This window comes from Camelus bactrianus, chromosome 15, assembly GCF_048773025.1.
Source record: "Camelus bactrianus isolate YW-2024 breed Bactrian camel chromosome 15, ASM4877302v1, whole genome shotgun sequence".
Lineage (NCBI taxonomy): Eukaryota > Metazoa > Chordata > Mammalia > Artiodactyla > Camelidae > Camelus > Camelus bactrianus.
In genome coordinates this window covers 57,578,634-57,591,948 of record NC_133553.1, presented here as the reverse complement: position 1 = coordinate 57,591,948, position 13,315 = coordinate 57,578,634, and the positions used below count along the sequence as shown (strand labels likewise).

The 13,315-nt window shown below is 33.5% G+C and overlaps 1 protein-coding gene across 4 annotated transcripts in view; it reads left to right on the top strand.

Annotated features, from left to right (window-relative positions):
• USP34 (ubiquitin specific peptidase 34) overlaps positions 1 to 13,315 on the top strand; it is a 202,374-nt gene that overhangs the window by 141,257 nt on the left and 47,802 nt on the right. For all 4 annotated transcript variants that reach the window (XM_074341183.1, XM_074341184.1, XM_074341182.1 and 1 more), the window contains 8 exons: positions 113 to 273; positions 2,868 to 2,933; positions 4,265 to 4,411; positions 4,517 to 4,573; positions 4,665 to 4,742; positions 5,124 to 5,218; positions 7,915 to 8,087; positions 10,718 to 10,871. In XM_074341183.1, the coding sequence (XP_074197284.1) occupies positions 113 to 273; positions 2,868 to 2,933; positions 4,265 to 4,411; positions 4,517 to 4,573; positions 4,665 to 4,742; positions 5,124 to 5,218; positions 7,915 to 8,087; positions 10,718 to 10,871 (931 nt within the window). The remainder of the gene's footprint in view (positions 1 to 112; positions 274 to 2,867; positions 2,934 to 4,264; positions 4,412 to 4,516; positions 4,574 to 4,664; positions 4,743 to 5,123; positions 5,219 to 7,914; positions 8,088 to 10,717; positions 10,872 to 13,315) is intronic.

The following is a 13,315-nucleotide window of genomic DNA, read 5'->3' as shown; positions in this document are numbered from 1 at the left end:
TAGTGTCATGTATATGAACTTAATAAGTAATGGAGGTAGTAGCTGTGAATGAAAGCAAAATACATTAATAGTTGATTTGGGGGGCATCTTTTCCTTCCTCTTTTTTCAATAGCTCATGCGCCTTATAAATGGGACTACTGGCCTCACGAAGATGTCCGTGCTGAGTGTAGATTTGTTGGCCTGACTAACCTTGGAGCTACTTGTTACTTGGCTTCTACTATTCAGCAACTTTATATGATACCTGAAGCAAGACAGGCTGTCTTCACTGCTAAGGTAGAGTTTTCCTTATTTTAAAAATTAAAACCATAAAGCAAAATTTTAAAATTTTGTTGATCAGTCTTGATTCAGTGTAGTAAAATATTGTTTGAGAAGATAATTTTTGAATAAAAAAGTGACAAATTTGATTAGATTACTAGCTAGTTTATGTAAATTTCAATTTTTACGTTTCAATGGGTTACTCCAAACAATGTAGTATATTTATCAAAGGAAAACACAGTTGTGGAATATACAGTGTATCCAGTAAAAACGATATTTTCAGTAAAAATAAATACAAACTTTAATTATATAGAAAATAAGCAAAGCCTAAAACAAAGTAGGGAAATATTACCAGAATCACTGGACTTGTTTCTTTTATACTTATCCTAAAGTAAATTTGATTGTGGGCCTAGTTTGAGTAAACTCTGCTTCGTGATATTTTTGTTAACTTGTTCTTTCTAGTTTTCATTCTTTGCTAACCATGGGCTGTTTTTCAGTTTGCCTTCTGCACTGCTTCTATAGTTTCTTAGCAAACTTTCTTATGCTTGCACTTTGGTTTTTGTTTTCCTCTATCTTACCCTGATATCCTGGCAATTTTCCCCTCTAACCAAGTATTGCAATTCTGTATGTATCTTCAGTGAATCCTTAATATGTTTAAGCTGTGCTTCAAGGTCTCCAATTTACTGTATACTCAAGTAGGTTTGTTTTTTGGCTTTAGTTATATTGATGTTTTTAAGTTTACCATCTGAGACTGATTATGATTAGAAATAGTTGAATAATTGATTTCATTTAGCATGTGGAAATTTGTGAAAGCTACATGTATTTTCATTGTGGTAGAATATACATAGCATAAAAAGTATCATAGTAAACATAAGTGTACAGTTCTGTGGTATTAAGTATATTCACATTGCAACCATCACCACCATCAATCGCCAAAAGTTTTTCACCTTCCCCAGCTGAAACTATGTATCTGTTAAATATTTTACTTACCATTCTGCCTTCCCCCAAACCTTTGCAACCACTATTCTACTTCCTGTCTCTATGAATTTGGCTCTCTAGGTACCTATATAAGTAGAATCATACAATATTAGCCTTTTAGTGACTGGCTTATTTCACTTAGCATAATGTCTTCAGGATTTCATCCGTGTTGTAACTTGTATCAGAATTTCCTTTTTAAAGTTGAATAATATTTCACTATATGTGTATACTACATTTTGTTTATCCATTCATCTGTCAGTGGACACTTTGTGGTTGCTTACACCTTTTGGCTATTGTGAATAATACTGCTATGAGGATGAGTGTACAAATATCCATGTGAGTCCCTGCTTTCACTTCTTTTGTGTAGATACCCATAAGTGGAATTGCTTGAATCATATGGCAATTACCATTTTCTATTTTTTTGATAATAGACATCCTAATGAGTGAACATGTATTCTTTTAAGTAGTAAATACACATATGTAGGGTGTATAATTTACTTAGAAATTGCATATTTGGTTTTATTGGATTTAAATAATTCATTCACTTCTGCAGCCAACTAAGAATTTATTCTCCTGAACAAAAATGTAAATCCAGGTCTTAATTCCTGACTATTTCTTATTCTGAATTACTAACAATTTGCATGTATAATGTTATATACTAGAAATGTCATTTAATGTGACTATTCTCATAATCTCATGGAATATTAAGTCTCCCATATGCCAAGACTATACTGTAGTTGTTTTTGTCAATTTTGTTGATTCCTTTTATTCAATTCCTCTATCATATAATTTTGTAGTAATTATATGATGAACAGATTTCTATTTCAGAGTCCTTGTCTTGTGCTATTTCACTTGCACTTCCCACAAAATTGACATAACTAGTGGATACTTGTGGCATATTTGAGACTTATTATTCAATGAGACTATCAGCGTGTCTTCAAAATTATAACAGGTAGTAATTTGTAATGAGGATATTAACTACTTCATGGGTGTATTTTAATATTTGAATGAGATAGAGTATATCTAACAAGTGCCTGACATGAATGTGGGGCTCTCCTATAAGACTGGTGTTGGAGGACCAAGTCTATTCGTGAATGAGTCTAGCCAGAATCCTGAATCTCAATGTACTTGAATATTTAGAAAAATTTTCAGAAGATCTTGGCCAGTATTCCCCTGCAGTGTTAAGAATCTGCTGTTCTAGAAAAAAGTAAAGATATGAATAAGTGAGGAGGATGGGTTGTCATCTGTTAATATAATGTGTTTTTTAATGTATGGGTTTATTTGTGGAAAACAACTTTGTTGCACAAATATAAGATGTTTTTTCTTCTTGCAAAATCTCCAACTTGTAAATCAGCATTGAACCGAGTAAGTGTTGATCTGGAAAGCAGTTTTTTAAGATCTGTTTATTCAGTTTCTTTGCATAACAGTGATGACTGTATTTATATCATGAACAACATACTCCACTTTTTAAAATGTTAAAATTGCTAAAGAAAAAATACATTGTGTCTGTTTTTCCCACATATGGCTAAAAGAATGAAAACAGATAGTGTTAAGCACACTATAATTCTTTTGTAGAATGTCTGATTTACCATCATCAGTATGTCTTAATGAAAAGTTTTTTTCTTGATTTACAGTATTCCGAAGATATGAAGCACAAGACCACTCTTCTGGAGCTTCAAAAAATGTTTACATATTTAATGGTATGTTTGAGAATTGTGTATGGAAAACTAACTAGATATATATACCCTTTGACCAAAAGTGAAAACATTAATTGGTGTTTATTTGTGTTGACTTTGTTCTGACTATTTATTCTTATTTTTCAAATTGAATTTGTCAGTTACTGATGTTCTTTGTCATAATGAATTTTAACAGTCACATTTCAGTCATTTACATTTTGTTAATTTATCCTTTGGAAAATTTCTTGTATCTGATCCTTTTCCCATCACGAGGCCCCTCCCCCAGTACTCCCCTTACCCCTTAGTCTTAGGGTTTTCTGACCGATTTCTCTTTATCTCTCTTAATTCCCACCCCTAAAACTATCAAAGTAATCAATCTTAAAAGAATAGCAAATCTTAAAATATTACTCTCCTAGTTAAAGCTCTTTAGTGATTTTTTTATTATGAGCAGAATGGTATTCAGATTCAATCAGCATGGCGCATACCCCGTGTGATTTTTGCCTCTTCTCTTTAACCTCCTCTCCACATCCAGCCTTACCCTATAGTAACCGTAAGCCTTTAGAAGTCCTTCACCCTGTTGCTTCATCACTTGTGCAGTTACTATCTTGCTCCTTCTGTCTGTGACTCTTTTCTGTTAGTGCTCTTCTCCATTTTCTTCCTTTTGTTATCCTTCAAGAATCAACTTGATTTTCTTGAGAAAGCCTCCCCTCTAAGAGACCAAAAATTGCAGAATATCTCTACGTCACCTTAATTCTGTTTTACCATCTTTTGTATTGACAGTTACTTGTCTCACCTATTAGAATCTTAAGGACAGAAATCATACCATATTTATTCCTGTGTATTTCAGCTTCTAAGATTTAATGAGACTTTTTAACAAAAAGATTAGTTATCCCTTGAGTCCACTTTTAAATCTCCTTTTAAGAGAGTTGGAACATGCCATCTGAATGACAAAGCAGTTTTACTGCTGTTTTAAACTACTCAACAAAAGTTTAGTTTATGGGAAGCTTAATCACTCTGCAGAGACTTTGTATTTTATGCTTCCCAATGCAAATCTGTGTCCTTTGAGTCCCATATTCCTTCCTAGACATTTCTAGACTTAAAAAATAAAACTTTCTTAACTTATGGTAAGTTAAGCATCTCTGGCACTGAGAGTGTTAAACTGAAAATGCCATGAAAATTAAAAAAATGAAATAGTAGAGAGTGTTTTAATACTTCATAGATTTACTACCTGTTTTGTTGTTGTTTTTTATTCAAGAACCTTGTGATAATTTTTATTTCTATTTGCGACTTAGAGTTGTTTATTTGATTGTTTTATAATCCTACTCCTTCCCCCGACCCCTCCTTTTCTTTTACAGGAAAGCGAATGCAAAGCATATAATCCTAGACCCTTTTGTAAAACATATACTATGGATAAACAGCCTCTGAATACTGGGGAGCAGAAAGATATGACAGAGTTTTTTACTGATCTGATTACTAAAATTGAAGAAATGTCTCCAGAACTGGTTAGTACTAGAACATTGAAGTTTCTTTGAAATTTGTATGGATTTGCCCAATTTTAATTACTGACTTTTGTTTTTGTTTTTGTTTTGTTTTGTTTTGTTTTAAAGAAAAATACTGTCAAAAGTTTGTTTGGGGGTGTAATTACAAACAATGTTGTGTCCTTGGTAAGTATTCTACCTATTCTTTGCTTTTTGGAAATCTTAATGTATATTTTAGCTTATGATAAATGACTAATTTTGACTATTAACTGACCAGGATTGTGAACACGTTAGTCAGACTGCTGAAGAGTTTTACACAGTGAGGTGCCAGGTGGCTGATATGAAGAACATTTATGTGAGTAATGCTGTATATATTTGTTAACTTTTTTCTGCTTTTAACTGGTTGTACATAGCAGGCTTATGTTGTTACCTTGAAAAAAAAATTAACTTCGATGTTTTCATCTATTTTCTTCTTGTGATGCTACTCAAATAAAAATTAAAGGCAGACCACAAAGCTGATTTTTCCCAATCAAAATTTAAATACTTGAGGTTTTGAATAATTTAGTAAGATTCATAGAGCATCTTGTATTTTTACTACATTTGAGTTCACTTTTTTAAAAACTTTGTTTTCCTCTGTGCATTCTACCCAAATTGTAATTAATGCTTTTTATATTTTTGCATGTTGTAAACAATAATATGAAATAATATTCATTTGAAAATATGTGTTTATACACAGGAATCTCTTGATGAAGTCACTATTAAAGACACTTTAGAAGGTGACAACATGTATACTTGTTCTCATTGTGGGAAGAAAGTACGAGCTGAAAAAAGGTTTGCTTTTGAAACATAATTTTTATGATTTTGATAAATCATCAAATGGAAATAAAACACAGACTTAGGATAAATTAATGTTAAACTTCTCTGAAAATCATGTGGTTAAGGTTATGGTCAGCTGCTTGGAGCTCCTTCTCATACAGCAAGAATTCATTTAGTTACTTAAGTAACCTTTCAAGCATTCTTACATTTTTTCAGATTTTTTCCCCTTATTATTAATGAAATGTTTACCAGCATCTATATAACTGCTTAGCTGTCTACCATGCACTCAGTGGAGCATGATAAAGAGTCTACTCTTGAACTGAATACCTTTTCTGAATCTCTAAAGTGAGAGATTTTTTTCTTAAGAGCCAGCCATAAGGTGGTTGGTTTAGGACAAAGTAGTTGGATAAAGATGTTTCAATTCTACAGATGAACATTGAGTGACAAATAGAAATTAGATTGAAAGAGCATCTTATGCAGTTAATTACTAGGAACAAAGGCAGAAAATTAGAGGTATAACTTTGTATGTACAGGAAGTCTGGGATTGGGCCATCCCTGCCTCAGGTAGATGATTTGCATTTATCAATAATAGAAAATAAAATTGGTAATATACAGTGACATCAAATGATTAAAATATAGATTTGAGGATTATCTGCATAATTGATTGATTGAAGCTATCAGAACATCTGCCTGAGAAAACATTACTGTTGCAAAGAACTCAGACCTAAGCCTGACTAAAAGTACAGAGGAAAAAGTGACAGAATGGAAGCCAGGAAAGAAAAAGTCAGGATAGATAGGATTATAATGCAGAAACTGGGAAAGAGAATGTCAAGAAGTTATTCATTCAAGTGACATAGTCCACAGAGATGGGAAAAAAAAATAACAGCTGAGTAAAATCACTGGATTTTTTTGAAAAGGTAGTTTAGTGATGTGTTTTGTGAGGCTGTAACAATAGAAGCAGAGTCATCAGAATATATGGTGTCAAGTATAGATCATTCATTTTAGAAGTATGACAATAAGAAAACAGCAAGGAAGATGGAATCTAGAAAGAGCTTTGGGATCGAACAGAGGAGCTTTCTGCATGAAGTAGATCTGAGCATGTTTGAAGGCAAAGAATGAAAAGCCATGTCTTAGAATTGTTTAATAGATTTTTCCAGGTAAGTATACATTTGAAAAGGATATTTTTCTCAATCTCCAGAAGTCAAACTGGTTGCAAGAGAGAAAAGTTGTAGATGGACATGCTCAAAAGAAAGCATAGCTATACAGACAGTTAAAGGTAGAAGACAAACTCATCTGACTAGAATTGGGTCAGGCCAAGAATTAAGGACTTACACAGAATGGAGTCAGTCAAAAGTTTGTTACTGTGGAGGAATATAATGAGTCAATAAAAGATAATTGAGAGGCTGAATTCTTTGGAGAATCTTTTAGTTGAAATAAATAAACTTATTGAATAAATCTTTGATGTTCAAAGATTTGATAACCTTTGACTTCTTGAAACATTCCCTTCTTTTGGCTAATATGATTCTACTGTTTTTTTGAAATACTGTTAAATCTCTCCCAGGCAAAGTATTATTCAGACGTTTTGTGCTCTTATACTTTTAAATGTCTATAATAACATAGTAAGTGTTAAATAGAAATGGGCCAAGGATCATATTCTGTTCTGTCTTCAAACCTTTGTTTTTCTCAGTTTATTCATTCTTTCCTGAATAATTTTACCTATAAATCCTAACATCAATTTCTGCTGAAATGCTAATGAATCCCAAATCATTTTATCTAATTCAGAATGCTGCACAAGTCCTTTAATGATTCTTAGCTCTCAGGATAAAGTTCATACTCTAACATTATCCATAAGGCTGTTCATCTTTTGATTCCTTTATGCTTCATAACCTCATCATTTACCAGTCTCCCAAATAACCAGTAATGATGAATTTTTAGAGTTTTTATTCCCTCTGCTTGTGACATAGTTCCCCTACCTTCCCTGTCTCCCTAAATTCCTATTAAAAAAAAAAACTAAGCTTGGTTTAAACATGTATTTTATTTAAACTGAGATTTTGTTCCTTGAGACCTGAACTAGGAGTAAGTCCCACCATAAAATTTAGGTAACCAGTTGACCTGCTGCTGCTATTGCTGTTACTATTTTGGTTGTAATATCAGGCAACATTCATTGAATGCTATTTGCCAGGCAGTGTTCTAAAAGTAGTAAGGAGTAGGTACTTTAATTTCCATTTCACAAATCAAAGATTAAGGTCAGAGGGGTTAAGTAACTTCTTTAGGGTCATACATCTAACAATTGAGACAGCCAGACTTAGCAATTCTAGTGCACAAAAATTAATTCTTATTTAAAGTGGAAAAGAAAACTCTGAACCCAGGACCTCTTGCCTTTGGAATATGATGTGACTCCTGTTTATGCATCCATAGCACCTCTACATGTCTTCATCATGGTATATACCACAGTCTACTATCGTTTTTTGTATTTTTTATCTAGACACAGGAAAGCCCTTTCATAATGGGAGAAGGCATGTATGTAAGAGGGGAATAGATTGATTAGATTGATTGTGGATTTGATAAGAGCATGATTTTGAGTACTATTTATTATTTAGTCTGAGTTGAGTATTGAAATAAGTGTAATGTAAAGGTAATTGGTAACAGCTGGAGTACTTTTGAAAGATAATTTTTAACAAATTTTTTTTGGTTTTTTGTTTGTCTTTCAGAGCATGTTTTAAGAAATTGCCTCGCATTCTGAGTTTCAATACTATGAGATACACATTTAATATGGTCACAATGATGAAAGAGAAAGTGAACACACACTTTTCCTTCCCATTACGTTTGGATATGACACCTTATACAGAAGATTTTCTCATGGGAAAGAGTGACAGAAAAGAAGGTAATTTTCCCTCTCTTTCTCTTGCCTATATTTATTGTAAGTTTCCATAACAAGATAATCATAATTATAAAGTTGCAATCAACTACACTTTTAACAAAATTAAATTGAATAGTAGAAAGGAGAATGTTTTTAAAAGATAGTATGGCATATTCAGTCAATTGACTAATATTTTGTGTCTACGAGGACTATGTTTTTGGCACCTTTCTTGGGCTTTGAGGACACAGTAGTGAATGAGATAAACATGCTACCTGCCTTTGAAGAACTTAAAGTCTAGTGGACACATGGTATATTGAATAAAAGTTAAAAACATGATGTGTTGTCAAGATTGTGAATGTATCACAGATTGAGGGGAATCAGGGAGGGCTTTCAGGACAAGGTGACATTTAAGCAGAGCTTGAGTAAGAACCAGACTGAGTGGAATGGATATACTCTATGTTGGGGGTGGGGTGGGGGCAGCACTTAGTAGGTTGATGAGATTAGGCAAAAGGGTAGCAGCCAGATTTTGTTTGTAGGCCATGTTAGTAATTTTGATCTTTATTTCAGTGTGAAACAGTGGAAAGTTTTAAGCAGGAAACTGAGATAATCACATGGGATCTGGAAAAGGTTATTCTGACTATAGCCGTAGAGATGAATTAGAGAATGATAAAAGGAGTGTGGGGAGGCCATTATAGTAAACCATAGAAATGGTAGCATAGATAAAATAGCATACCAGTAGGGTTGGAGAGAAGTGTATGTTGAAAGAGTGAACAGAATTTAATGACTCCATGAATAAATAAATCCAACAAAGTTATTGAACTTTTATCTACTATGTAACTTGCTGTTACAGGAATGGGAATTTAGTGACAACAGAGAACAGGGTCTTTGTCCCTATGAAGCTTACAGTTTTCTCAGTCTGCTATTGGAGGAGGAAAAGTCAACAGAGGTTTCTGGCTTGATCAGCTAGGTGAATAGGATGAGTATTTCAGGATCTCAGGAAAGAGGGAATATGGTCAGAAGTATTAAATGCTAAAGAAAAGGAATAGTTCCAGTAATAACATGACTGAAAATTAACTAATACGTTGAAGGTCTTTTGGTTATCAGAGCAGTTTAAGTTTGGTGATGCAATAGAAAGTCAGATTACACTGAGTTAAAAATGGCATTTGGCTTGTAAGTAGTTAATTCTGAACTACTATTACTTCCGTAAGACCATGTAAGACCATTGATTTTCAAACATCTGTGTATATATATGGCCCAAGAACCACAATGAAGAACAGAAATAGATGAGAGGAGAGAAGAAAGCAGAATACCTTTCTTAACCTTTTCCATTCTTCTTTAGCCAGAGAAGTTTGATTTTATATAATAAGTGTCCCTGGCAATATTTTCTTTGTATAGAAAGTTATGCTGACTTAAATTTTTAAGATTTGAAGAGCCACCATATTATAAGATTTAGGAAAGAGAACCATATTTTAATCTTTATACTGCATTACCTGACACTTAATGAGCATCCAGTAAATGTTTTACTCTCATTAAATGTGAGATTAGAGGTATAAACAATGACTGTAGGCTATTCTTTCCAGAGAAGAACATACCCTTTCTTTGAAGAGAGAAGATGGTAACTGTAGCTATGAGGGGTTAAGGGATTGAATTTTAAAGTTAGAATTTGAATAGATCTAGAATTTGTAGGAAATGACCCAGAAGAGATAAATTTGGAAATATAGACAAAGAAATGAGTATTGTATATGTACATCATACTTTTTAGAACTTTTTCAAACCATTTGTAAAACTAATGCAAGACTGTGTAGTAACTGTGCTTTACTGTATTTTTTATGCTGCCTCCATGTGTGGAAGTAGCAAAAATTTATGTCAAGATAAAAGAATTTATTAGGCCACAAGTGATGCATTCAGAGTCAAACACTAGTGCATCTAAACTCCTCAGCCACTGCTTTGACATTGTCACCTACTTCTTCCTCTTCACCTAATTGTCACTTCACTTTTCAGGTTAGGCTGTGCACTCACGTAGACCAAATCTGCTCTCATTTTTTGCTTCCGGTTATACTCCTTTCTATGTGATGGTGGGAATACAGATCGTAAATCATACATCTTCTGTAATTTTTTCCTTAGTAACTTTTATACCTTTCAAATTGAAATCTCCTTGGGTTGGAAGTATATATTTTATTTCTCGCTACATAAAGCTTCCAATACAGGGTGTTTTCTATTAACTGATAAACAGTTGGAAGCATTCAACCATTTCCCTTAACCTGAGACTAACAGGCATAAAAATGATACTGCTTTTCAGATTTTGTTTGCCTGCTCCTCATAAAGATAGTACAGAATGTTTCATTCAAGTTTATCCATTTCAAAAGAAATAGCTAGATTAAACAAAAAGAATACATTTTATGTTTACATGTTACAATGAGGTTGTCCATAGTTATGCACTAACACGTGGTTGTTTTCCAGTGGTTTGTATAAATGTTCCTTAAAGTTGTAGGCTATGGATGGTGAATGACTAGCAAATAGAGTTGTTTTGTACCTATTTTCATGTATAAAGTGTGCCTATTTCTGTGCATAAAAAATATAGTATGTAAAGTGGTTCTAAGGTGTCACTGTGTGCAGCTTTCAAAATTATTGCCATTTTATGTAAATCATTTCAGGTTTTAAGGAAGTCAGTGATCATTCAAAAGACACAGAGAGCTATGAGTATGACTTGATAGGAGTGACTGTTCACACAGGAACAGCAGATGGTGGGCACTATTACAGCTTCATTAGAGATATAGTCAATCCACATGCTTATAAAAACAATAAATGGTGAGTTTTAACTATTTTATTCTTGGGATTTGAAAAAATCTTTTTTTCTGTTCTTAAAGTATAAGATTTTGATAGCTTTTTCTTGAAATATGTTTTCTGATTTTAGTTTTCTAAAAACTTTCTATAAAGTTGGGAAAGGGGGTACATAAAGTGTTGAAATGAAAGCAGCTTTCAAAAGATAGTATGAATCTGTTGTTCTTAAACTTCATAGATCTCCAGACTTTTGAGAATTTGGATGAATGCCTGCCTGAGAAAAATGAGCACACTCTAAGTTTTGCACACAACTTTAGATTCATAGACAATATTAACACCTTCCAAATCTTACCTCTCTGTGTTCACTTATTCAAGAACTGTTTATTGAATGCCTTCTACAGTGTGACCACAAAGTCCTTATATATTCCGGTTAAAAATTACCTGCATACTTCATTCTTTTCACCTTACCTTTCCCTTCTGACACACACATTCTTTTTATCATCTTTTATCAAGTTAATGGTTGGATGTCACTGATAGCTGGTTTTTGGTTTTTGGATGTTGTTGGGTCAAGTCTCAAGTATAGACTGTTGCTGTGCTAGGGAATGTTGTAAGTGTTACAGATACTGCTTTGACCAGGGTGTACATTGATAAGTTGATCTGCAGTTGACAGGATAGTTTTGTTCAACTATATGTCACTCCTTAAGCCATCATGTCCATGGTATCTCTTACTTTTTTGTCCATGTGAATATATTTCTGTATTTTGAATCTTTTTTGTTCATAAGTTTTATTTTTTTAATTATTTATTTTGGGCAGGGGGGTAATTAAGTTTGCTTATTTATTTTGGGGATTGAACTCAGGACCTTGTGTATGCTAAGCATGCACTCTACCACTTGAGCTATACCCTCCCTGCTTGTTCATAAATTTTAAAATGGCGTCTTTATCATTGTAAGTTCTCCATTCTCTTAATGTTTTCTAATAGCTTTACATGTAATGTGTATATTTTTCTATGTCTATGAGTCTTTCTGTTTTGTAAATAAGTTCATTTGTGTCATATTTTAGATTATACATGTAAGTGAAATGTGCTATTTGTCTTTCTCTGTCTTACTAGTAAGTGACTTACTTCACTTAGTATCATAACCTCTAAGTCTATCCATGTTGCTGCAAATGGCATTATTTCATTCTTTTTATGGCTGAGTAATATTCCACTGTGTATGTGTATATATTTAGGTTGTTTCCATGTCTTGGCAATTGTAAACAGTGCTTCTGTGAACATTGGGGTGCATGTATCTTTTCAAATTAGAGTTTCATCCAGATACATGCCCAGGAGTGAGATTGCTGGATCGTATGGTAACTCTATTTTTAGTCTTTTAAGGAACCTCCATACTGTTTTACATAGTGGCTGCACCAATTTACATTCCCACCAGCAGTGTAGGAGGTTCCCTTTTCTCCACACCCTCTCCAGTGTTTGTTATTTGTCGATATTTTTAATGATGGCCATTCGATGGGTGTGAGGTAATACCTCTTTGTAGTTTTGATTTGCATTTCCCTGATAATTAGCAGTATTGAGCATCTTTTCATGTGCCTGTTGGCCATCTGTATGTCTTTGAAGAAATGTCTGTTAGGTCTTCTGCCCATTTTTTGATTGGGTTGTTTGTTATTGAGCTGTATGAGCTGTTTGTATATTCTGGAAATTAAGTATTTGTTGGTTGCATCATTTGCAAATATTTTCTCCCAATCTGTAGGTTGTCTTTTTGATTTGTTTATGGTTCCTTTGCTGTGCAAAAGCTTATAAGTTTAATTAGGTCCCATTTGTTTATTTTTGCTTTTATTTCTATTGCCTTGGGAGACTGACCTAAGAAAACATTACTACAGTTTATGTCAGAGAATGTTTTGCCTTTGTTCTCTTCTAGGAGTTTTATAGTATCATGTCTTATATTTAAATCTTTAAGCCGTTTTGAGTTTAGTTCTGTGTACGGTGTGAGGGAGTGTTCTGTCTTCACTGATTTACATGGGGCTGTTCAGCTTTCCCAACACCACTTGCTAAAGAAACTGTCTTCTCATTGTTTGTTTTTGCCTCCTTTGTCAAATATTGATTGGCCGTAGGTGGGTTTATTCCTAGCCTCCCTGTTCTGTTCCACTGATCCATGTCTGTTTTTGTGCCAGTACCACACTGTTTTGGATTGCTATAGCTTTGTAGTATTGTCTGAAGTCTGGGAAGGTTATACCTCCAGCTTTGTTCTTTTTCCTCAGTATTGCTTTGGCAAGTCTGGATCTTTTATGGTTCCAAATAAATTATAGGATTATTCTAGTTCTGTGAAAAATGTCATGGGTAATTTGATAGGAATTGCATTAAATCTGTAGATTGCTTTGGGTAATATGGCCATTTCAGCCATATCAGTTCTTCTAATCCAAGAGCGTGGGATACCTTTCCATTTCTTTAAATCATCTTCAATTACCTTTATCAATGTTTT